The 25,880-nt window shown below is 46.4% G+C and overlaps 2 protein-coding genes across 19 annotated transcripts in view; one reads left to right on the forward strand and one right to left on the reverse strand.

Annotated features, from left to right (window-relative positions):
- SPRING1 (SREBF pathway regulator in golgi 1) overlaps positions 1-9,038 on the reverse strand; it is a 181,013-nt gene extending 171,975 nt beyond the window's left edge. For 11 of the 14 annotated variants that reach the window (XR_009181824.2, XR_011646503.1, XR_009181826.2 and 8 more), the window contains exon 1: positions 8,766-9,010. Coding sequence is in view for 4 of the 14 variants with exons in the window: in XM_023589778.3 (XP_023445546.2) it covers positions 8,766-8,876 (111 nt within the window). In the remaining 10 variants the exon portion in view is untranslated. Of the gene's footprint in view, positions 1-8,765 lie in introns of all 14 variants that reach the window. The other 3 variants (XR_011646502.1, XM_004461896.5, XM_058281416.2) reach the window with 3 other exon arrangements.
- Positions 9,039-9,135: 97 nt separating this feature from the next.
- RNFT2 (ring finger protein, transmembrane 2) overlaps positions 9,136-25,880 on the forward strand; it is a 92,640-nt gene continuing 75,895 nt past the window's right edge. For 2 of the 5 annotated variants that reach the window (XM_058281417.2, XM_058281419.2), the window contains exons 1-6: positions 9,146-9,320; positions 11,341-11,519; positions 12,511-12,569; positions 17,252-17,727; positions 20,580-20,656; positions 23,202-23,302. In XM_058281417.2, coding sequence (XP_058137400.1) covers positions 11,496-11,519; positions 12,511-12,569; positions 17,252-17,727; positions 20,580-20,656; positions 23,202-23,302 — 737 coding nt within the window. In that variant the 5' untranslated portion in view covers positions 9,146-9,320; positions 11,341-11,495. Of the gene's footprint in view, positions 9,321-11,340; positions 11,520-12,510; positions 12,570-14,994; positions 15,195-17,251; positions 17,728-20,579; positions 20,657-23,201; positions 23,303-25,880 lie in introns of those variants that run through there. The other 3 variants (XM_023589775.3, XM_058281418.2, XM_004461894.5) reach the window with 2 other exon arrangements.

Genomic DNA, 25,880 nt, shown 5'->3' on the forward strand with positions numbered 1-25,880 from the left:
CACACAGCAAACGGACACAGAGAGAGGAAAAAAAACACTCAAATTATATTTTGGCCACAAATGATGTCAGATGTCTGTTGTAAATGGTGCTCACTTTACTCATTTTTGCAGAAATGTCTACCAAATACTCAAATCTGAAAAGCCATAGTTACCAGTTGTTTTTTCAAGTAAAAAGATGTTCCATAAAAAAGGGGCTGGTCCAGCCATCCACATGCTCTTCCTCAGATAACCATCAAATTCAGGGAGGGAGAAGTGTCTATGATATGTTATTTTCCCATTTTATCACACAGAATAGTAAAAGGTGTGTACTCAAGGATCAAAAGTTAATAATTTCATAATTTATATACTACTTCATCCTTCATTCACTTTAGAAAAAGTGAATTTTTTTAAAAGTACAAATTCATGACAGTGACAACCATGATGACAGTTGTGTATCTTGCCCTGATTCATGCTAATGTACCAGCAGTTCTTCACCCCATTGCTTTTCATCAGTGAAATATCAGTGAAAATATCAACACAGTAAAGAAAGCAAATAATATTTTGCCAATATTTTGAAAATAGGTTTGACCTTGCAGATCCACTGAAAGGGTCTTGTGGATACAACAAATGACACACTTTGAAAACCAGTGGGCAAGGTTATAATTTAAAAAAACTAAATCTCAATGGTTTAACACAACAAATGTTTACTTCTCACTTTTTGCTACATGCCTACCATGAGTGAGCAGAGGTCCTACCTGTCCTCATTCTCAGGCTTTATCTCACCACATGGCCTCCAAGATAACTGTGTAAGAGTAGAGGAAAAACACTATCCAACGTTTCTTCTACCTGGAAGTAACAGCTTACATCTATTAGCCAAAGCAGGTTACATGGCCACTTCTAACTTCAAGGAAGGTGACAGGGTCAATCCTCGCATATGCCAAGAATAAGGAGGACCGGATTATTTGTGAACAACCCTGATGACTACCCCAGGCAAGACAGGAAGCAAAAGGAGTAGCCCTGTGGAAAAGGCATATCCCAAAAGCTAAAAGGATACAGTCACCCTTAACTGTTGCCAGACCAGAATGCAGACCTAGTGCTGGCAAATCTCCTAGATTTTCAAAAGAAGGCAGAAATAAGGATTAATATAAAACCTCACAATTTTTAAATCCCTCTCCCCTTTTTTCCCCCAAAAACCAATGTGCAGGCACAATAAAACAGCTGTAGGTTACACAATTTTCTTCTCTGTCACAACGGTTACAAGTTAAGAACAAGAGCTTTAAAATCAGGCAGACCTGAGTCAGGTTCCCAAGCTGAACCTTCACAAAGGAAAAAATTTCCTAAATGCAAAGAATTCCTACAAAATGATAACAAGACAACTCAGTAGTAAAGTGGTCAAAGGATACGAGAAGAGTTGATCATTCAAACGACAAAAGAAGTAAGGTGTTCAACTTCACCAACAGTCAGGGAAACAAAATAATGACTAAGAATAAACTTAAATCTTTAAAGTTTATCTGAAGAAAATGTTTAAGAAGGTAAACACATAGAGAGGCATATCATGTTTGTACCTGTGAGATACTCCCGTAATAATACCGTATAAGAAACCATCCCAGAGCTCAGCAGCATAAAACAATATTCATTTATTTTTCATGCATGCATCTGCCCGTTGGCAGAGGTTTGGTTGATCTAAGCTAAACTCGGTTAAGCTAGGCAATGCTGCAGACTGGGCACACATATACTTCACATGTTTCTCATCCTCCTTGGACCAGCAGCCACCTGAAGCATGTTCTTCTCATAGTGAAAAGCAGGACCATAAGAGGACAGCCCTACCACTTAAGTTTATGTTAAGCTTCTGCACATATCATGGTCACTAATAACCCTGTGGCTAAAGCAAGTCACATAGTCAAACTCCTAGTCAAGGAGCAAGAAGTACATTCTTCCAAGAAGTAGGGTGAAAAAGTGATATTTGCTGCTTAATAATCTAACCTCACAGTCTTGATTTGAAATACCCATCATAAAATATCAAATCTCCCTTCATTAATCTAAATGTAATGCAATATCAATAAAAATACCAACAGTATTGCTTTGGTACTAGACAAGCTAATTCTAAATTCAATATTTTAAAAAATTAGTAAGACTTGCTAGAAACATTCAGAAGAAAACATGAGAACTAGGTTTATCAGATTTTAAATATATATTTTAATTTTATTAGAACAGTTTTAAGTTTACAAAAACATCATGCAGACAGTAGTGTTCCTATATACCCCCACACACACAGTTTACTTTAACATTTTGTATTAGTGTGGTACCTTTGTTACAATTCATGAACCATTATAATGCTAATTATACTATTAGTTTTAGCACACTACTTACATTAGAGTTTATTGTTAAACATATACTTTTAAATATCTTTAACATCCAAAATTTTAGTGCTAATATTAATAATTCATGCACATGAACACAGAGATAAATGAAAGAATACAAAGTCCAAAAATAAACCCAAATTTAATTGGGCATGACTATGAACATAAAGGTAACATTTCATATCAGTGAACCAAAAATAATTCAATAATGGTGTTGGTAGTTGTGATAGTTAGGCTAATGTGTCACCTCAGCCAGGTAATTGTGTCCAGCTGTTTGGTCAAGCAAGCATTGGGCTAATTATAATACAAGGACACTCATGGACTTTAACCATTAGTGAGTTGACTGCATAGATGGCTGATTACATCTACAATCAATCAAGGAGACTGCCGTCAGCAATGAATGATGTTTTATCCAATCAGTTGAATGTCTTAAAAGGGGAAGTGATTTCAGCATTCTAAGAGAATTTTCCAGCTGGACTTTGGACAGCCAACATTTCCTGGGAACTCATGGAGGACCTTCATCCCAGCCCCTGATTTGCAGCCTCCCTGCAGAATTTGGACTTGTGCATCCCCATGGTCACATGAGAGAATTTTATAAAATCGCATACTATTTACAGATATCTCCTGTTGATTCTGTTTCTCTAGAGAACCTTGACTAACATAGTAGTCAACTGGAAAAAAAATCTAATTGGATCCTTATCTCATACCTTACACCAAAACAAATTCCAGACAAATGAAAGTTTTAAACATGAAAAATGAACAACACAATATAAACTAGTCATTCTCAGAAAAGGCAACCCCCAAATGGTGTTCAGTATATGAAAATCAATTATGAAAACATGAATTAAAACTATGAAGTACCATTTTTAATCCATTTAAATGACAAGATAAAAAGGCTAATAAAACATGCACTGGTGAAGGTGTGGGGAAAGCAGCCCTCTCTTACATTTCTGTTAAAGAGTATAACTCAACATAACCTGGCAGTATGGCCCTCCAGAGTAACTCCCAACACCTGTGTTGGGTGGGGAAGGAGCAAGAAGGAAGAGCGTCTGTTAGGTTACCAGGACCAGCTTCACGGGGGTGCAGTCTGTGCAGTCACACCTGGGCCTGTACTTAAAAGGACCTTCTAGGGTAGCGGTTATAGCTCAGTGGTTGAGTGCCCACTTTGCATGTACGAGGTCCCAGGTTCAATCCCCAGTGCCTCCAAAAAAAGAAAAAAAAAACTCTTCTGCTTGGTTTAATGCTTTGCTATCACCCTCCTGAAATTCTTATTTTTTAAAACAAGAAGTACCAAAAATGATGTAGTCTTGAATAGATAATACACACATACAAAATGTAAAAAGGAAACAGGTTATGCAGTAAAAATGTGTCTGTCTCCTATCCCTGACCTTCAGCTACCTAGCTACCTAGTTCTTTTTCCTAGAGGTAATCATTGTCTTATCTTTTTCTTGTGTATCCTTATAGAGATTCTTTATGGAAACACACACACATTTTATCTTTTTCATACAAGAGACTTTTAAAAACAAAAGATACTATTTTTTACTTGTCAGACTGGCAAACATTTCTGAAATCTATACTAACCAGTACAGATAAGATTGAAAGAAAATGGGCTTTCATATATAAAGCTGACATTATGGATTGCCACATTTATAGAAAGTACTCTGGCAATATCTACTGAATTGGAAAATGCATATACCCTTTGCCCAGCATTCTTCTTTTCCTTCATATGGATATGTGCACAAGTATGTTTAGCAGCATTGTCTAGAGTAGTGCACCAAGCTGCACACCCATCACAGTAGCCTGAAGTACTGGCCCCTCCACTCCCCTGAGGTTCTATGATAATCCATACTCTTGCCATGGCCTCATTGCGGGCTAGGAACACTTCTCTGTCCTTTGACTTTGTACTTGGACACGTGGCTTGCTTTAGCCAATGGGGTATGAGTGGAATGATGGGACTAAAGGGTTGAGATGTGCTCCTGCAGTTGGGCTCACCCCCTTATTTCCCAGTGACCTGCCATGAGAACATGGCCCTCCAGCCTGGGGCTCAGCAGATGTGTAGAGCAAAGTGTGGAGCAGAGTCACACTCGCTGACCCATGCACCTGTGTCCAGGAGGGTAAATGCTTATTATTGTATGTCCCTGTGTTCTGGGATGATCAGGAGGCAGCATTATTGAGCAAAAGGAAATAGTTACGGGAAGTGGATGTAGCTCAAGTGATAGGGCTTCTGCCTACCATATGGGAGGACCCGGGTTCAATCCCTGGGGCCTCCTGGTGAAAAAGAAGAGAAAGCGTGCCTGTGCGGCGAGCTAGTGTCCGTGTGGTGAGCCAGTGACCACATGGCGAGCTGGGTGCCTGCACGGCGAGAGTGCCCATGTGGTAAGCTAGTGCCCATGCAAGTGAGTTATGCAGCAAGATGCTGACGCAACAAAAGAGAGACAAAGGGGAGAGTCAAAGCGAAGCACCGGAAAGACCAGGAACTGAGGTGGTGCAGCTAACAGGGAAACTTTCTCCATATCAGAGGTCACCAGGATCAAATCCCAGTGAATTCTAGAGGACAAACAATGAGAAGAGAAGACCAAAAAGACAAACAGATAAAGATCACATAGGAAATGGGTACAGACAGCAAAAACAGCAGGGCAGAGGGAGGGGGAAGGAAGGGGGAAATAAAATAAAAAATTTTTTTAATGGAAATAGTTAAAATAAATATATCCATATTGTAGTCAAATAGTAGCCTCCCAAAGATATGTCCTCCTGAAAACTGTGCCTATGACCTGATTTGAAAAAATGGGTCTTTGTGAATGTAATTAAGTTAAGGATCTCAAAATGAGATTATCCTGGATTTAAGGTGGGCCCTAAATTCAATGACAGGCATCCTCATAAGAGAAAGGCAGAGGGAGATTTGAGACACACAAGGGTGAGAAGGCCATGTACAGCCCTACGCGAAGATGGAAGCAGAGATTGGAGTGGTGCTGCCACAGGCCTGGAGCTGGAAGAGGCAAGGAAGGAGTCTCCCCTAGAACCTGCAGAGGGAATCTGGCCCTCCCATCAGCTTGATTTTGGACTTCTAAACTCCAGAACTATAAGAGAATACATTTTTGTTGTGTTAAGCCACCAAGTTTATGGTAATTCATCATACCCTAGAAAACTGATACATATACTAAAGAATATTATGCAGCCCTGAAAAAGAATTTAGATCCCTGCATATTGGCCTGGCCAGATATTCATGATATAGTAAGACACACACAAACACACTTGTACATTCCACTACTCTATTTATCTTTACAAAAACCTATTTATTTGATTTTGTTTATCTAAGTTTGTATAATCACAGAGAATGGTGAAAGGATATATACCAAATAGCTGACATGTTTTCTCAGGGAGGTGGGAATAAAGAAAATTGAGGGGCAGTCATTGCTCTGGCTTTTACAACTCTTTATTGATTGATTTTAGAATACAAACATATTACTTTTAGATTTTTTCAGTCACTGAAAAATGTGGCAGAACTCTTCACAGGAAAAGAGGGAGTGGGTGTTGATAAGATTCCAGAGATCACCTACTTCAACTCTCTCATAACAGATGCAATGCCAGCTCGGGGATATTGTGAGTAGCAGAGCTGGGGTCTGTGGCAGCTCTAGTGCAGTGTTTACAGGCATGGACATTGAGGCCAGCTAGCCCAGCTTCAACACTGACCCTCAGTGTGACCACAAGCACATTCCTTAACTCTGGGCCTCAGTTCTCATCCAGGAAACAGAGGCCATAGGGTTACTGTCAGTTTGAGTTACACATACAAGAAGGTGAGCATGGCAGAACATGTACTCCATAAACGTTCGGCATTATTAGATTAAGTCTATGTTCTCCAGGCTTATAGGTCAGTGCTTCCTTTCATAATGGTCAGAACAGAACCAGAGAAACAGTTACCCATGAAGGACAACTAAAGAGGGGGTGGGGCTGGTTCTTTAACTTAAAATGTACTGGGTGTCAAGTATGCATCAGTTCAGGACTGGGTGCTGAGAACGGAAAAACGAGACAGGTAATCCCTCTTTACTGAAATTTAGTCATCTTCCAGAAAAAAGACCTATCACAGCAATTTTACAATGTGTTAAGGCCTAACAGGACAGAGTTTCTTAGGCTGGGGGTGGGGAACAGGGGTTAGAACCTCAGCACCAACAGATTTAGGAGAGTCATAGTCATTCTCCCCATAAGTCTACCATGGTCACAAATCACTGGTTAAAGAGACACGAACACATAGACACAAATAATAGTAATAATTTTTAAAATGAACAGGTCTCCTGGAATATTTAAAAAGCAGTAGAAGGGTAAGGTTATGAGAGTAGACAGCATCTGAGCTAAGACATGAAAAATGAGTAGGAGTGTATCAGACTGAGAAGAAAGGGAAAGCTATCCCAATTAAAAGATGACCATTCACTCACTCATTTGTTCACCCTAGATGGGAGTGCCCACAAAGTGCTGGAATGCCTAGTATTCTAGGGGCTGGGGATTCTATGAACAAGATGCAAGGTCCCTATTCTTAAGAGATCACATTCTGAATGGGAGTGTGAAAGAAGACAGATGAACAAGTAAATGAACAAGAAATGTTCAGTTAGTGATTCCTATAATGAAGAAAATAAAACAGGTTTGTGAGCAAGGAACTGAAGTAATTTAATTTAGACTGAGTCATGTGGTATGGCCTGAGCCTATAAGTTAGCCTGACCTGACATGATGAAAAAGATTTAACCATGCAGAGATCTTGGAATGGAGTCTGGGTTTTGATCTGAGAGCAATTAGATCCCAAAGAAGAATTAGGCACGGAGGAATGAAGTGATCTGATTTTCCCTTTTCTTTTTTTAAAGATCACCTGTTCTGCTGGGTAGAGACTAGATTATAGGACAAGGAAGGCAGCAGAGGCATGGTGGTAGGCTACTGCAGAGAGACAGATAAGAGATGACAGTGGTTTGGACTAGGGTGTAGGCAGTGACAATTAGGAGAAATGAACAGATTCAGGATATCTGTGGAGACAGAGTCAATATTTTGGATGTAGAGCATGAGAGAAGAAGAAGAAGAAAGTTACCTGTTGCTTGAACCTGGTAAAGAGTAAGAACATTTGGTGAGACTGGAAAGCCTAGCAGAAGAACAAATGTTGTTGAGGGTGGGCAGAGAACAAATGTTGGTGAGGGTGGGCAGAGTATCAAGAGCTGTTTGGATTGTCTGAGGAGTCACACACTCAAAATGAGATGTCAAGGAGCCAAAAGGATGTAAGAATTTGGAATTTTCTATAGATCTAGGCTGGAATTAAAAACTAAGATGTCAACAGCACACAGTTTGTATTTAAAAAACCAGGGCAGAGGTGTACACCTGAGTCAGACAAAGAAGAAACAAGACTGAATCCTGGCTACAACATTCAGAGGTCCACCAGACAGAGACTATGAGAAAGTGCCTGTGGGGTGGCAGGAGACAGAAGACACTGAGCAAAGTAATTCATGTGGACTTCATCCACAGATCCAGCCAAGAAAAGAGGTATACAACACTCAGTCTCTCTGCCTAAGGAGGGAGAGGGAGGATAGAGCTTCCTATATTCTTTTCATTGCTTCCCCCAATTCTCTAAAACGAGAGTGACCATGCAGTTTATTTACTGTCTATTCATTTATATTCTGTATTTATACAATTCACTTGAGAGTGAAAAGAGGAGCTTGTGATAATTGCATCAGGACAACAGCACAGGTAGGCATACCCTTTCTAAAAATCCAAACGCTCAAGACAGGCTACTGAACAAACTTCTTACTGCTTTGGGTAGCATTTTACAACAAAGCATCCTGCCATTTCTTCCAGAATGTATCACATGGGAAAAAAACTAAGGGGATGGTAAGTGGGATGAAAATTCCACTCAAACAAGTTTTATACATGAAAAAGGCACCGCGGAACCCCAAAATAAACGAATGTCAGCCACGCCCCCGCTGGCTTCGAGGTTCCGCCACGTACCGGGCCGGATCATCTCCACCAAACCCAGCCTGGGTTCCCCCACTTTATCCAGAGTCACCCACCTCCCAGGACTGCCGCCAAGATTTATCTGAGAAAATGCACGCCCCCTCTCAGCATTAAGCCAGGCAGGTGAGAAGCACGCTGGCGGCAAGAACGGCCCTCGCAGCAGGGTTAGGGCCCAGCACTGGGCTCGAGTCCCAGGTCTGCCCCAGGACTAGGCAACGCCTTCTCGTCCCAGGCATCACGGAAACCGGCAGGTCCCTTCGCCCCGTAGACCCGGTACGGGAATCCCCCCGCCCCCTCCCGAGAAGGCGGCACAGCGCGCCGGGCACTCAGCCACCGCAGCGCCGCCGCCCTGCCCGCTTCCCTCCCGTCGCGGGCCAGCACGGCGGACGCGGGAGCTCCTCGAGGCGCCCGGAGCAAACGCGGGGAGGGAAGGCGGCCACTGACCTGCTTGAAGGTGCTGCTGAGGAAGTAGACGAGCGAGAGCCCGAAGACCAGGGCGAGCACCCACCTCTTCCGCAGAAGCCGGCGCCACACCATGGCCGCCAGGTTCACCATCCCGGCGCGGAGCGGGGCAGGCCCGGGGCCCGGGCGGCATGGCCCCTACAGCCCCGGGAGCTCCATCCCTAGCAACCCGGGCGCGCTCCGCCACCCGCGGCTCTGCCAGCTCCCGACAGCCTCCCCGCGCCCACGTGACCGCGCTGCACGCCCCTCCTCCCCTCCGCTCGCGTCACCCGCCGGCACCGCTCAGGGCCTCCTCACCATTGGGCCCTGCGGAGAGGCGGCCTCCTATTGGCTCTATCCCGGAAAAGAGGGCGGGCGATCGTGTGCGTGCGGGGGGAGTGGTGGTACCCGGGTCCTCGCGTCGGCTCTGGGAAGCCTAGGAGAAAACCCAACCTGAGGCCGGAAGCACTCGGAAGTCACGTGCTGACAGAACCCGGCGAGTGATTGGTTTGGCTAGACGTGAGAGATGCCGCTGTGATTGCTGAATTGTCTGGACAGGTAAATACAGAACTCGTTTTTTTTATCCCCGGGATGGTCCGTATCGTCTCCTACCCTTGCAGTCCTGCACAGCGTTTTGCCCTGTGCGTTGGTTGCAGGAATGAAAAACGCCTGTGATATTGTACCCGAAGTGCACCTGCCTGCTTCCAATGCAAGTAACGCAGGAGATGCCTCCTTGCATGCTGGGGGGCGCGACTTGAAATATCGCATGCCTGGAAAAATCTTGGTGTAATCCTTCATAGGGATGTAATGAGATTTGTGGAGAAGAGGGTTGAATGGGTTTCATTCAGTAATTCATATGCATTCCAAGTGCAAACATTTATTCCAGAAATCGATGATGGAAAAATTACGTAGGGCCTTCCAACAGAATCTGAAGCCCTTTTAAAAGCAAGCATCTGAATGTAGAATCTTGGGCATTTGATTTAAGATCCACGTTTGTGGATGAAAACGTTGGGATACTGAGTACTGAGTTTCCCCCCACAAAGAATTGCATATGATCGGGGATAGCGCGGAGGCATCGCTGAACATTAAGCTGAGATCGTGAGTGCTTGGAAAATACTTACATAGTGAGCTTTCCTTCACTTAATGCAGGTGGTGCTGCTGACCCATTTCTCAATTAGGCTTAGCTGGTGGACTGTCTGGCCAATTATTAGCCCTGGTAACAGCAGTTCTGCCCCTCAAGAAGGCTGGTCAGGATTAGGAAGCCATTCGACAGCCAATTATGATGCCATGAGCTAGAAGTCAGATACCGTCTTTGGTGCTGGAAAAAAAAAAAATTCAAAGAAGCTAAACTTATTTATGGAAAATGTATGGCCTTTATTCCTTCCCAAGGCAAAAGGTAAGGGAGGGGACTAGGGATCTAAAAAAAGGTAACTGCAAAACTCATAGATATTGTGGTCATTGAATAAGTATTTGTTGAGTACTTGTCGAGTGTTCCTTTGGGCCAGATATTGTTCTAGATGCTGAGGTGAAGGAGTGAGCCAGGCAGGATCCCTGTTTTTGTGGCATTTACATTCTAATGGGGACAGAGCATATATATATAATAAATAAGCAACCATGTAAAATATGCTATGAAGAAAACAAAATAGGGCAATGTTGGGAGTCAGGAGGGTGAGAAACGGCCTTTGGGAGGAGATGACATTTGACCTGAGGGGACATTACAGGGAAAGGGAAAAGCAAGTACAAAAGCCCTGGGGCAGGGACAAACTGGCACATTTGAGGAACAGAAACTCCAGCGTGACTGATGGGAAATTAAAGAAGAAGAAAGTTGGAGAGAAATGATGTTAGAAATGTAGATGATGGGAAATGGACTTGGCCCAGTGGTTAGGGCATCCGCCTACCACATGGGAGGTCCGCAGTTCAAACCCCGGGCCTCCTGACCCGGCCTCCTTGACCCGTGTGGAGCTGGCCCATGCGCAGTGCTGATGCACGCAAGGAGTGCCCTGCCACATAGGGGTGTCCCCCACGTAGGGGAGTCCCACGCGCAAGGAGTGCGCCCCATAAGGAGAGCCACCCAGCACGAAAGAAAGTGCAGCCTGCCCAGGAATGGCGCCGCCCACACTTCGCGTACTGCTGTCGACAACAGAAGCAGACAAAAGAAACAAGACGCAGCAAATAGACACAGAGAACAGACAACCGGGGGAGGGAGGGGAATTAAATAAATAAATAAATCTTTAAAAAAAAAAAAAAGAAAGAAAGAAATGTAGGTGAGATGACACCAGGAGAAACCTGGAGGCTGTGGATAGAGCTTTATTCTGATTGCCACAAGAAGCCATTGGAGAGCCTAAAAGATAGGCTTTTCCATAGTCCCCACTCCATATTCATATAGTTTGACAGTAGGACAAAGTACATTAAGATCATGACTATCCTGAAGAATCCCACAGAGGGGTCAGTGAGAGACTTAAGAGAGATAATGAGCAGATGGAATGATATGGTTGCAACTACGCAGGGCTCCCCAAGGCTTACTGTCAGATTCAAGGTGTCCCATGGAATGTTCACCCAGGCCTTCTCTTCCCTCCAGGGTCCGAAGTCTCTCGTAAGGTCCCCTGACTTGTGCTTCTCTCAGAAGAGGAAGACGAGGGGCAGGACTGCTCTCTCTGGGATCCGGCAGTCACGTTCCCTGCACGAGCCCTGAATGCCCACCTTGGGTATTGTCAACATGGAGTTCTGAAGTCCATGTGGCTCCTCACATTGAACCAGGTGACATGTCTCCCTTAGAAGTCACACCTTCATTACCACTTTATGAAATGTGAAGGCTGGCAGGACGCTCTGCAGCCAGCCACCCCACCCCTCACATTTAACAGATGGGGAATCTGAGGCCCCAGAAAGGCTATTGATTTATCCAGGGTCACACAGCAAGTTAGGGGCAGCATCATTCTAGAACCCGTGTCTCTTTACCACCAGTCAAGAGTGAAGTCACTTCACCTTCTCCTGCCTCCTCTTTGCTGCACAGTTTGCTCCTTTCTCCTCTCACCTGAGGGGACTCACCCCCCGCCCCTGCCTTCCCTTCAGGCCCCTCTCTGGGTCTCCTCTGCCTCATCTGTGAAATGGGAACCTGCTGTCTTAGTTTCCAAGGGCTGCTGCAAAGCCAGTGACTTCAAACAACAGAAATGTCTTCTCTCAGTGCTGGAGGCCAGAAGTGTGAAATCACGGGGTCTGCAATGCCATGCTCCCTCCGGAGGGCCTAGGGAAGACTCCTCCCTTGCCTCTTCCAGCTTCTGGTGTGGCTGGCAAGCTTTGGTGTTCACGATTTGTAGTCACGTTCATCTTCACGTGGCCGCCTCCCTGTGGCTCTCTGTGCCTCTCCTAAGGACACTGGTCATAGTGGACAAAGGTCCACCCTAATCCAGTGTGACTTCACCTTAACTAATGATTTCTTCAGTGACCCTTTTTCCAAATAAGGTCCCATTCACAGAGGATTTAGGATTTGAGCCTATCTTCTGTGGGGAGTTGGGGGGGTGGGAATGACGACAATGACAGAGTTCATCCCATAACAAAGAGAGAGAAGACCTTCCCCTTGGGACTGTGGTAGGGGTCGAGTGACATAAAAGATCAAAGCATGGTTTTGAAAAAGTCAGCTGAGCTCTAGGAATGTACCGTATGACTACTACTTATTTATGGTTGCCATGGCACCCAGGCAGGCCATGGGAGTGATTGGAAGCTCCGGCTCATGCCGCGTGTTCGCTTTCAGGTGTTAAGGAAGATGCAGAGGCGCCACAGCAGCAACACAGAAAACGTTCCACCCGAAAGGTAGGCATCCCCCGCTTTGGTTCCATCAGGGGGCTCCCGGCTTCGTGTGATGAGAGGAAACCCAAAACTGGATTGAGTCATACCCACCTCTCAGGGTTAGTTGTTAGAGGAGCAAAGGAGAATCACTTGGAAACTGCTCAGCCTTCCTCTAAATATCACACGCATAATAGCTTGCTTGCTCTTGCTATTGTGGCAATTCTCAAAGCCTGTGCGACAAGTGAGCCACTCGGCTCCCGAGCTAGAATTTCTAGCCATTGAAACCCAAGAGGGTACGCAGCGTGGGGCCTGTTCTCAGGTTTTGACAGTCTACAAGCCCCCGCCCCTGCGCAGTTCTAACACCCACTGCCAGGGAGCAGGCAGCCAAGCTTCCCCTCCCTCCCACCCCGTTACAGGCCCCCTGCAATATCAGGGCTGACTCCAAACTCCCAAACAACATCCACGAGTCCCAGCACTGGGACTGAGTTTTGTTTTTGTTTTTTCCTTAAGATTTAAAGATTGATTTATTTCTCCCCACTCCACCCGTTGTCCGCTCTCTGTGTGCATTCGCTGTGTGTTCTTCTGTGTCTGCTTGTATTCTCATTAGGCAGCTCTGGGTACTCATCCTGGGACCTTCCGGAATGGGAGAGAGGTGCTCATTCTCTTACGCTACCTCAGCTCCCTGGTCTGCTGTGTCTCTTCTCTGTGTCTCCTTTTGTTGTTGTTTTGCTGCGCCAGCTCTCTGTGCAGGCCAGCACTCTTATGCAAGGCAGCACTTCTGCGTGAAGAGCACTCAGCATGGGCCAGCTCACCATATAGGCCAGCTTGCTTTCACCAGGAGGGCCCTGGGTATTGAACCCTGGACCTCTAAATGGTAGATAGGAGTCCAATTGCTTGAGCCACATCCGCTTCCCTGGGACTGAGTTTTGTATCAAGCCTGCCTGGTCTGCACCTTAAGTCAGATGACCCTTGGCCAAAATCCCAGCCCAGCTACTTCCCAGCCATGGTGCCTGTGGCAAGTGACTTCACCCTTGGCCTCAGTTTCCCCATTCATAAATAGCAGGCAGCAAAACTCGAGGTTGTCCATGAATGAGGGAATGAGTGTGAAAATGCCCAAACACAGACCTGGTGTATTAAAAGCCTGCTTGTTGAAGCTGTTTTCCAGCCTCTGAAGACAGATGTGCTGTCTGCTCTCAAAGGAACAATGAGATGTCGGGGCCAGAGACCGTGCCTGAAAAATAATGGCCACCATCTATTGAGAGCTTACTCTGTGCTCCCCTGACATTAACCCAATGCATTCAGGACTATTTTTTCTCACACTTTACAAATGAGGAAACTGAGGCTCAGAGAGGAGAAGTCACACAGCCAGGTAATGGCAGGGCTGAGATTTGCACCCTGGGCTCTTGGCACCCAAAGTCTGTGCTTTGACCCACCACATTTTGGCTGCCTCTCTCCCCTTGGGCTGCTTCAAGCTCCAGCTCTTAAGTGGCCACGGTGGAAACGCAGCCTCTGCCCCTGAGGAATATTCTTCCCGTTGAGGCTGAAATCTTGGCTGGAAACTGAAGAGAGGCCCAGAGAAGAGAGGCCATCTGTGAAAGGCCCCTTGGTAGGCTGAGTATTCCCTGGGAGCCCTGGAGGGTCCCTGAGCCCCATGAACTCTCAAGTGCTGGAGGCTCAAGGGGGCTGGGAGGGCTTTCCAGGACCCTGCAGGATGACAGGTAAGAGAGGATGCCCCCACGTGGGCCAACGTGAGGACCTGCCAGGACTCTTGCTTTCTGAGCACAGCTTCATGAAGTGCAGGAAAAGCTCAAGGACCCTTGAGGGTCATAGCCATGGTGTTGGTTGTTGTATCCTTATTATTATTATGATTATCCAGGACCCAAAGGAGTAGGACCACACATTTCCTGGGCTTTTGGAGGCAGCAGAAAGGGGACATGGTGGAGGGGCAGTCATTGCCCGCAAGTTCCCCCTCCTCCCCCTTTTCACCAGGTTCATAACCTACCCCCAGGTCAAGGTTTTGAAGCCAAAGAAACCAACTCTGAGGTTTCTGCAGACTAGCATTTCCACTACTGTGTTTCCCAGGTGTTCTGGAAGATATTAACAGGTTTTCCATGAAAAAGAAAGAACGCCATGGTCAAATGAGTTTGGTAACACTGGATTTAAACACAGTTAACTTTTAAACTGCAGGCCTTCTCAGGGTCTCGAGTATACTGAGTCATTCTTTCAAGCAGTATTTATTGAGCAGCTTCTGTGTGCCAGGTCCATTGTGCTGGGGAATTGAGACACAGTGAGGAGTAAAACGGCCATGGGCTTTGGCCTCAGGCAGTGGGGCCCAATCTACACGGAAGTTCTCAGAACTGGTTGCACATTAAAATCAGCTGCGGGGAGGCTTTGAAAAATGAAGATGCCTGGGCCCACCGCCAAAGATTTTGATTCAGTTCATCTACAGTGGGGCCTGGGCATCCGTGTTTTTCAAAACCCACCTTGAGTTCTTATAACGTGCAGCCAGGCTTAAGAACCACAGGTCCAGAGGGACAACAAAATGACTACTGTGACCAGTTCTGTCCAAGCGAGGAGCAGGGACTTGTCACTGTCTGGGAGAGAGGGAGCCTCCACCAAGGATGAGAGATTTCAGCTGAAATCTAAGAGGTGAGTATCAGTCACCCCACGAAGGTGGGTGCAGAGGCCTATGGATAGGGAGAAAGGCACACAAGGTGAGACGGGAGTTCGGGGCCAGGTAATCCAGGGCCTCTGACAGATTCATGTCTCTGAGCCTCAGGTTCTTTATCTGTAAAATGGGGTGCTATTAGTACCTGTCCACAGGGTTTACCTGAGGCTGTGGCAAGGAGCTTAGGATGGGAAACCCTGGGAGGGCTTTTAGCAGGACACTAAAACCATTGTCCTGCTAAAATACATGTGGTTTGGTTTGGGTTTTGTTTTAGTATACTTTCTTTCTTAGAGCAATCTAGGTTTATAGAAAACTTATGCCGAAAGCACGGAGAGTTCCTGTATACACCTTCCCCACCCCACACCCCATATATACAGCTTCTCCTATTAATGATATCTTGTACTGGTGTGGTGTTTATTACAATTGGGAAATGAGTAATGATATATTATTATTAATTCAAATCCATAGTTTGCATTAGAGTTCACTCTGTGTGGTACAGTTCTAAGGGTTTTAACAAATGCATATTGTTATGTATCCACTATCATAGCATCATGCAACACAGTTTCACTGCCCTCAAAATACCCTGTGCTCCTTCTCTTCATCCCCCCCCACACCCGGTGGCAAATGCTGATCTTTCAATTGTCTCTATAGCTTTGCCTTTTCCAGGATGTCCAACTGTTTCTTTTTAAAAATGCATTCTGGTTTCTGAAGGCAGCATAAAACCTTCCCCACAGCACCCCCCTACTGCCATTTAGTGACTGGGTGGTGATAGTGAGCACCTACTGTGCTCCCCGGGTTGTGAAGTTCACCTGTCACTCTCAGTAAGCTTCTGATGTAATTGGAGCACCATGGGGGAGGATGTGTCCTGCAGCCCAAGAGAAGGAGGAGGCTCTTGGCTCCCCCCTCCCCAAACACACATCAAGCGGATTGGCTTCACTGGCACATGTTGTATAGACTGAGTGTCCAAATCATGAGTCCATTTGAAAAGAGGACAAGCACAGGAGAAGTAAGATGGTATCAGCACTCGGGGCTCGTGAGGAACTGCACCCAGACTGGCCTTCCCATTTCCAGAGGGTTTCCTGGTGCTCTCTGCTCCCCTCCGCAATGGCTCTGAGAGGGCTATGGAATTCTTTGCCTGATTCCCATATCAGAGGCCCATCCTTGGAACTGGAAAAGAGCAGTTTGGCCAGTTCCCATTTATTGAGCATCTGCTATGTGCCAGGTATATTGAAAAGGATATTTTACATTTGTTTCCCATAAGAATTCTGTGCACGAATGGTGTCTATGCCCTCCTTTCCTTTGAGGCAACAGTGCAAGTGTACTAAGGTGCCCCTGGAAGGGTGAAGCTGGGATTCAGATGTACGTGGGCCTCTTCAAGTCGTTTTCCTATTACCATCCACTGCCTGCCAAATACCACCACTCACTAAGGCTGGACTGTCTAGGGAACTGGAGTGACTGAACTGGAAGATTCCAGGGCCAGGAGTCCTTGGGTTCCTGATATTATTCTAGAAACATAGAACTCATGTTCCGTTTTCAGCACAGTGTAGCGGGTAAGATGTGGACTCCAGAGGTAGCCTGCCTGAGTTTGAATCCTCCCTGCTTCATCTTTTACCAACTGTGCAGCTCTGGGCAAGTTCCTTTCTCTCTCTCTAGGCTGGTAGGATTTAATGAGTTAATGAGTTAATGGGTGCAAAGCACTTAGAAAAGTGCCTGTTACTTTGTTACTTGGTTATCAATAAAGGCTGTGACCCTATTGCTTTTTGAGGTACTGGGGCTGGAGATTGAACCTCATATGTGCGAAGCCAGCTCTGAACCACTGAGCCACCTCGGCTCCCCTGAGTTGTTTTTTTTTTTTGTTTCGTTTCTTAGGAGGCACTGGGGATCAACCCCGGCCCTCCAAGTGTGGGAAGCAGGCCCCAACTGCTCCCCCTCTTAAATATTGCTGCTCTTATTTGTCCGCCAGCCTCCCCCCTGCGTGGTGTCGGTCTTTCCTTCCGACACCCGACGTGGTGGGGCTTTCCTTCCCCCTGTCCCCCAGAAATCGCAGCCAAGTGCTCAGCCCCGAGGCGAGCGTGGATGAAGGCGGCGTCTTCGGAAGCCTGAAGGCCGAGGCCGCCTCGCCCCCGGCGCTCTTCTCGGGCCTCGCGGGGCTCCCGGCCGGCAGCCTCCCCGCCACCCCGTTCCCCGCCGGCCTGGTGCTGGGCTCGGCGGCCGGCGGCGGGGACGTGTTCCTGCAGATGCCGGCCTCCCGGGAGGAGGGCGCGGGCCGCGGCGAGGGCGGCGCGTTCCACCACCGCGCGCCGCACCACTTCCACCATGGCGCGCCCCGCGGCGCCTCCCTGCTGCAGCACGTGGGCGCCGACCCCCGCGCGCACGCCGACGACGGCCCCGACGAGCCGCCCGGCACGCCCGCCCCCGCGCTGTCCGAGCTGAAGGCCGTGGTCTGCTGGCTGCAGAAGGGGCTGCCCTTCATTCTGATCCTGCTGGCCAAAGTCTGCTTCCAGCACAAGCTGGGTGAGTGCCGGGGCCCCTGCCGCCCGGGGGGGGGGGGGGGAAAGAGGGGGCCCTGCGGCAGCAGTGTGGGGCCTCCGCAGGCCCGCGAGGAGGGCGGTGCACCGTGCCCGGCAGTGTGGGCTTCCGAGTCAGTCGGGGTTCAAATGCTGACCCACTGTGTGACTTTGGGCCAGTCGCTGGCCTTCTCTGAGCCTGGCTTTTTTCATCCCGCACGAGGTGGTTGTGATGGAAACTTTCTCAGGTGGTGGATTGGTGTGAATCTGGAAGTTGACACTGCGTCGCCCCGCCCTAGCAGTGTGACCCTGAGTCAGGTCCTTCACCTGTCTGTACCTCTGTCCCCTCATCTGTAAAATGGGGGCCATAATATGCATGTGTCATAGGACCGGACTGATCTTGAAATGAGTCAATATGTGTAAAGTACTTGGGATGGTGCCTGGCAGGTAGCAAGTGCTGTGTACATGTAGGTGGTTCTTTTCATTATATTAATTTGATACTGTCTGGTACATAACATAGAAACTGGCACATGGCAAGTACTCCAGAAATATTACCTGTTGTTATCAGCCTTAGGAAGGAAGATCATTTAGAAAGTGTTTACCCTCCTTCCTGCCACCTGCATTCAATAAATGGTCGCCGCTCCATTTTATTAGCACTGCTGTGACTCGTCTTTATTAGATTCTGATGCTGCTGTGCCCTGGGGCTTCTAGGCTATTGTTCTGGTCCAGTGTGGCCTGCCCTAAGAAAATCTCTAGAGACCTTTAGGCTGTCCTTTGTGTCTTATTTGCCCCTCCCTGGAGAGTGCCAGCTGCCTCAAATCACCCGCTTTCCTTGGTGGGGTGCCACCGTATCAGCTCCTCCCTTTCTGTCATTAAACGTGGAAACCATCGTGTTTCCCCTCGCCCTGAAATATGCCGTCTCACAGCTAAGTTTTATTCTCAGCTATTGTCACTTTCTTCTTCCTTTGGCAGGGTGTTATGTTTTATTTTGGTTGTGTTCGGGTTTTTTGGTTTTTGTTTTTCAGTCAAAAGGAGAAGAGAAAGCGGGGTTGTTACCAGCTTTTATTTTATAGTTTTCAGTGAAAAAATGCATCTTTTACAAAGCAGATCTGGAGAAATACCCAGAGTCCATGTTATTATTATTTTTTAACTGAAAAAATAAAAGCCAGCTCTAAGCATGAGAAACTCTGCACATCATATGAAACTAGAATCCTGTCTGCAGGTCCCAAAAAGTAGGATTGGGAAATCACAACTCTGAAAAAACTCCAAGATGATTCCCACGTGGCAAAAGCTTGAGGACAATTAAATGAAATATGGAATAAAATTCTGTGTGGACCCCCATCGGCGCAGGTCATGTTAGGTCACGTTTGCCTGTCTGCCAGAATTTTTTTTCTCCTTTAATATTAAAGCTTAATTTCTTATGGTTTTGTTATCTTTTTCTATTATGCTTTTATCACAAATAGCACTAAAGCTTAATTACTTATGGTTTTATTATCTTTTCCTACATATGCTTTTTTTTTTAAGATTTACTTTATTTATTTCATTCCCCTTCCCTCCCCCCACCCATTGTCTGCTCTCTCTGACCATTCACAGTGTTTTCTTCTGTGTCTGTTTGTATTCTTGTCATGCAGCACTGGGAAACTGTGTCTCTTTTTTGTTGCATCATCTTGCTGCATCAGCTCTCCGTGTGTGTGGTGCCACTCCCACAGGCTGTGCTTTTTTTTGCGTGGGGCAGCTCTCCTTGCAGGGCGCACCCCTTGCACATGGGGCTCCCCTACATGGGGGACACCCCTACTTGGCATGGTCCTCCTTGTGCGCAGCAGCACTGCACATGAGCCAGCTCACCACACGGGTCAGGAGGCCCTCGGTATTGAACCCTGAACCCTCCATATGATAGGTGGACGCTCTATCAGTTGAGCCACAACCACTTCCCTATATGCTTTTATTACAAATAGCACATCTCAGGTTCTTTTTGAAAGTAGGAGTAAAGGGAAGCAGATGTGGTTCAACTGATAGAGCATCCACCTATCATATAGAAGGTACAGGGTTCAAACCCAGGGCCTCCTGACCTGTGTGATGAGCCCACGCACAGTACTGATGCAAGGATTCCCGTGCCACGCAGGGGTGTCCCCCACATAGGGGAGCCCCACACGCAAGGAGTGCACCCCACAAGAAGAGCTGCCCTGTGCAAAAAAAGCAGAGCCTGCCCAGGAGGGGTGCCATACACACAGAGCTGACATAGCAAGATGATGCAACAAAAAGAGGCATAGATTCCTGGTGCTGCTAACAAGAATGCGAGGGATACAGAAGAACACACAGCGAATGGACATAGAGAGCAGACAACAGAGGGGAGAGAAATAAATTTTTTAAAAACCTTTTTTTAAAAAAAGGAAATAGAAGTAATAATTGGGATTATTTACTAACTGCTAGAGATTATGTTCTATAAACATTATCCCCATCCAAGAGTAAAGTAACTGTTGTTATTTCTCTCAGTTTAAAGATGAGGAAACTAAAGCTCAGAGGGATGCGATGACTCACCCAAGCTCACACAGAGAGGAAATGGCAGAGGCAGAATTTGAACCCAGGTCTTATCACACTGCAGAGCCCATGCTCCTAACTGGTGTTATAAAGTGCCTCCACTGTGGCCTAAGTCCCATTCTGAAATAGAGCCTATAGTAAGAACGGCTCAGGTTTCCTGATGATCCCCCACAAGTGGGATTTTTCTCTTCCGTGAACAGTCCGTAAACCCAGAGGGGCCCAGGGGCGCATCTTTTTAACCTCGCTCCTGGTGCCCAGCAGCCCCCGTGCTGCGCCTGACCAGTCTGAGAGGGTTTTGTTGGACCCCGCTCTGTCCCCCAGGCATTGCCGTGTGCATTGGGATGGCCAGCACCTTCGCCTACGCCAACTCCACACTCCGAGAGCAGGTCTCGCTGAAGGTGAGTAACTGGCACATCAGTCGCCTGTTGCTGCTGTAACGAATGACCACAGACTTGGTGTTAAAACAAAACACATTTACTACCTTGCAGTTCTGTATCCCTCAAGTCGACATTGGGTCTCACTGGTGTCCACATGGCTTCTCCCACACCCTCCGTGCAGTCTGGCCCCTTCCCCCAGCAGCATTCTCTCTTCCACATGCCCCAGGGCAGTCCCTTTCCCCTCCTGGCAGTAGCTCACTCCCCTTCTCCACGCCCTGCCCCGTTAAGACCGTTCCCTTGTGCTGCTGGGCAGGCATACAGCTTCCCCACCATCATCCCAGTCTGCTGAGAACTGACCCCGTGCCCGTCAAGGTGCTAAGCCCTCTACCCGTCTCATCTTGCAGATTCACTCCAGCCACCGGGTAGGGAGACAAAAATCATCCTCATCTCCTTCTTCAAATGAGGAAATAGTAACTCAGAGACTCTTAAGTTCCTTGCCTGAGGTCACACAGCCAGTGCACATGGTGACATCAAGATTTGAGCCCAGTACCTGTGATCATCCGGGGTTCCACCCACCAGTTCTTCCAGCTGCCACAAACCCTTAGCCGGGTTCCCTTGGTACTCTGCCTTTGAAAAAGGGACAGTTGTCACCAACTTCAGAGTCCTGTTGAGAGACTTGAATGAGCAGTGCATGGAAGATGTTCAGCACCATGCCTGGCACATAGGAAACATTTTACTGAGCTATTTAAAAACAAAAAAAAACTATGATTGCTGCTGTACATGCAATCCCATAACAGTAGCCATCATCCCTGATCCTTCTGTGGCACCATCTGCTCGAGCACATCGAGGTCTAACGCTGGGGATGAAGCCAAAGGTTCTCCTTGACCCTCTGTCTCATCCTCTTCATGCTAGCCCCCTCTGCTGCTATTAAAACAGCAGGGTGATCAGCACCACCGTGGGAGGCTTTCAGGACTGGCTCTCTCTCAAAGGCAGTAAGATACAAATGGGGCCTTGATGTGAATTTTAGGGGGCTCGAGGATGCCTGGATCCATGGACAGGTTTCCAGGGGCCCTTGAAATCTGTGACGCTCCAGATGACATTGTGCCTATGCATGAGTATTTTCTGAGGGAGGATCCACATGAAACCTCAGAAGGCTTAAAATCTTGGTTTATTATCGAGAGCTCTCCTTTGTCCCTCAGAGTCTGGTTTCTCAGGGCATTGCTAATTCCTTCTTTCTACTCTACCTTTGGTCTGGGTTTACAGAGAATTAAACTGGGATCTATTATTTATTGGAGTAAAAAGGGCTGCCTGGTAGATTAATCACATTGTTAAGAGCAGTCGGTTGCTTGGAGGTGGTTTGTAAGGTCGTTAACCTTGACCGCTCCTGGAATAATGAGCGGATGGAGATGCATTGTTTTGTCCACTCCACAGAAATGTGCACAGTGTCAGAGCAGGGGCTGCTGAGCTGTGTCTGGAGACAGTGTGTATTGAGCATTTACCGAAACCGCAGGGAAGGTTACACTGAGAAAGTTATGACTTCATCTTATTCCAGCAATGCCGCCGCCCTGGGCCCGGAAAAGAGGTTTTGAGAATCAGCAGCAGAGGAGTCCCTGTGTATCTCCCCGGGAACTCAGGCGGGCACATGCTCTTCTCTACACCTCCTCCAGGCATTTCCTAGGATGTACCCTCTGACTGAGAAACTGCTATGAAGCAGCAACCTGTGTCTCCCTGGAGACGAAACAGAAATGAAGATGGAGAAAGATATTTGGGGCTGGATTATGAAGGCCTTTGACAGGCAGGCATATGAGTTTGAATTTAATCTTGTAAATATGGTCCTACAATGACCAGTCAGTCCAGGGGAATGACCCACTAGTCCATTCTAGGAAAAGTTAGAGCAGGAGTTTCTAACCTGTCGATCCAAATCTACTGCTGGGTCATAAAGTCTTCAGAACAGGGCCTGCCATTTGGTAAGCCTGAGATTTGCTCCATACCAAACTGAATGTTTTGCATTTGTGAGTTTTATTTAATCCTTAACAGCAGCCCACTTTCAAATGAGGACACTGAGGCTTGCCTTGAGCAAGAGTTCCTTAACCTCTCTGTGCCTCAGTTCCTAACAGGACATGTAACCCCACACTCTGTTTTTTGTGTGTGCATTAATTCTTACAGCTCGACCAAGGTAGCTACCCATACATACCCATTTTGTGCATGAGGAGAGCAAAGTACAGAGAGTTTAAGTAACTTACCTGGGGCGATACCTTTCCCAGGTAGCAGACCGAGGATTTGAACCCAGGAGTCTGCTCGGGAGTCTGCAGCTAACCATGGTGCCCTCCTGCTTTGCTGGATAGTTCTCTAAGCAGTTTTCCACCATTCCGTTCCCTCCTCTGTGGCTACCCCTTGGGTTCTGGTAGGATAGAAAGGTACCAGTGCCCTTCCCTTCACTATCAGCTCCACCTCATGCAAACTTTCAAAAAAGGGAAAAGGTGCCACTCATCAGGGAACATTCTGGAATGTTCTGCCAGAGAGGCCTTTGGCAGCATCCAACACGAGTCTCTTGCTTTGTCTCCAGGAGAAGAGGTCAGTACTGGTCATCTTGTGGATCTTGGCCTTTCTGGCGGGTAACACCCTCTACGTACTCTACACGTTCAGTTCCCAGCAGCTGTACAACAGGTGAGCAGGGGAGTCCGGCTTGTGGGTGGGGCAGGGATCGGGATTTTGTTGGGCTTGGGGCACCCAACCTTTTCCCTTGAAAAGAATGCACTCGTTCTGTCCCGTGTTGTAACTTTCAAATTCCACCTGTTGTTACATACATATGCCTAGAGCAGCGCTTTCCAGTCGAAATAGGATGCAAGCCACTTCTGTAATTTTTACATTTTCTAGTAGCCACATTTTAAAAAGTAAAAAGAGGTGGAATTAATTTTGATTATAAATTTTATTTAACCCAGTGTCTCCAAAATATTATCATTTCGACTTGCAATCATTATAAAAATTATTAATTAGATAGTTTACTTTCTTTTTCCATATTAACTGTTTGTAATCTGGCATTTTATACCTACAGTACGTTAATTCCAACTACCCACATTTCAAGTGCTCAGTATGACTAGTGGCCTCTGTATTGGGCACCATAGACCTAGAATATTTCTGGGATACACAAGGAACTAGAACAGTAGTTGCCACTGGGGTGGAAATTAGAGATCAGAACCTTACTTTTAGCCTTTGCACTGTTTAAACTCTTTTTCTACCTTATGAATATAATCACCTTTAAAAATTATTTCAATGTTTATGTTTACGTTTTTAAAAATCTGTAAAGGTACACACTAAAACAGGGATCGACAAACTACAGCCCGTGGGCCAAAACACCTTGTTTTTAAATAAAGTTTTATTGGCACACAGACACACCCATTCATTACGTATTGTCTATGGCTGCCTTTGAGCTACAACAGCACAGTTGAGTTGCTGCAACCAAGACTGTAATGTCTGTCCACAAAGCCAAAATTATTTACTACCTGGTCCTTTACAGAAAAAGTTTGCTCACTCCTAACCTAAAATATTAACAGTGGTCCTTCAGGTGTGAGACTTGTGGGTGATCTTATTATTTTCTTTATAGTTCTATGAATTTTATAAACTTTTGTGTAATGGGACTGTATTTTTTTCATCATAGTAGTAATGCCTTGTTTGTTTGTTTTTAATGTTAAGGGATAAAGATGTGTCTCCTGTCTGGCTAGAGCGCTGGGCAGAAAAAAGGGTGGAGGGCACCTTGCCCCCATCTCGTGGCCTGCGGACCCTCTTCTCACATGACTCATTAACCCAGAGCTCTGCAACGTGGTGGTGATGGGGTGCCAGAGCTGGAGAAGTTGAGTGGATTACTTACTCCTGATTTATCACAAGCTTCCTTGAAAATATCCCTGTCACCATGGTAGCCATGCACCTGGAAATTCTTTGGAAGCAAGGACACGTTCCTCACAGCCCTGCCAATAAAACCTGCGCAGGCAGGACCTCCCTCACACACAGGAGCTTGCGGAGCAGTCAAAATTTTTCCTTTCTAATTTCTTCCAGAGCTGCTTGCCAGCCTCCTATTTTTCATTAGTAGGTTAGTGAGTGAATATATTAGTCACTCAAAGAGGTGCTGATACAAAATGCCAGTAATCAGTTGGTTTGTATAAAGGGTATTTATTTGGGGTAGGAGCTTACAGATACTAGGCCATAAAGCATAAGTTACTTCCATCACCAAAGTCTATTTCCACATGTAGGAGCAAGATGACTACTGACATCTGTGAGGGTTCAGGCTTCCTGGGTTCCTCTGGGCTCAGCTCCTCTGTTTTCTCCACAAGATCAGCTGTAGACTATCAGGTGAATGGCTCTCTCTCTCGCTGGGGTTTCTGCCATATCTAGGGAGCCGTCTCTATTCCTCTGTGTTCTTCTCCTGGCTCAGGTCCTCTTTTTCCAGTGCTTGCTTCTCTTTCCTCTGCATGCTGACTTCCTGGGGCTCCAGCTTAACACTTCAGCATCAAACTCCAACATCAAAACTCCAACAACAAAAACCCTCAACTCTGTCCTTTGCCATGCCTTTTATTTGTGAGTTCCCACCCACCAAGGTTTGGGGACTCAACGCCCTAAAGACGTGGCCCAATCAAGGCCCCAATCATAACTCAATCATGGCCCAGTACAGACCAAATTACAAACATAATTATCTATTTTTTTGAATTCATAACCATGTCAAACTGCTACAGTGAGTTAGTGAGGTCGTGAGTTAATAAGTAAGTTAGTGAGTTAGTGAGAAAGTTAGGGAGTGAATTAGTGAGTGAACTTCTCCTGTGCCCAGCACAGCACTTAGTTCATGGCAGTTGCCCCATCATTATTTGTCAATAAATATATGAGTATCTCAGGATTTTAAAAGTAACTTATTCTAATTTCAAAAGTAATTTTTTAATGCTGAAAACTTGGAAAACATATTTTAAAAAGGACAAAAATCACCCTCAGTCCTATGACCCATAGTAACTGTTAACATTTTTCTCTGTGCACGTGTGTATCTATTTGTTAGGGAAGTTGTAACATAAAGAACACATAACCTTTTCTTTCTCATTTAGCCATATGGTACTTTACATTAGCAATTAGCATTTATTGAAACTTCCTCTGTGTGTGTGTCTAGGACTGTATTTTTTAAAAATACCAATTAGAGCACTTAGGGATATTGGTTTAAGCAAAAGGGGCATTCTTTCTTGAGGTGTTGCTTGATCCAGGGGCTCAA

This window comes from Dasypus novemcinctus, chromosome 19 (genome assembly GCF_030445035.2).
Source record: "Dasypus novemcinctus isolate mDasNov1 chromosome 19, mDasNov1.1.hap2, whole genome shotgun sequence".
NCBI lineage: Eukaryota > Metazoa > Chordata > Mammalia > Cingulata > Dasypodidae > Dasypus > Dasypus novemcinctus.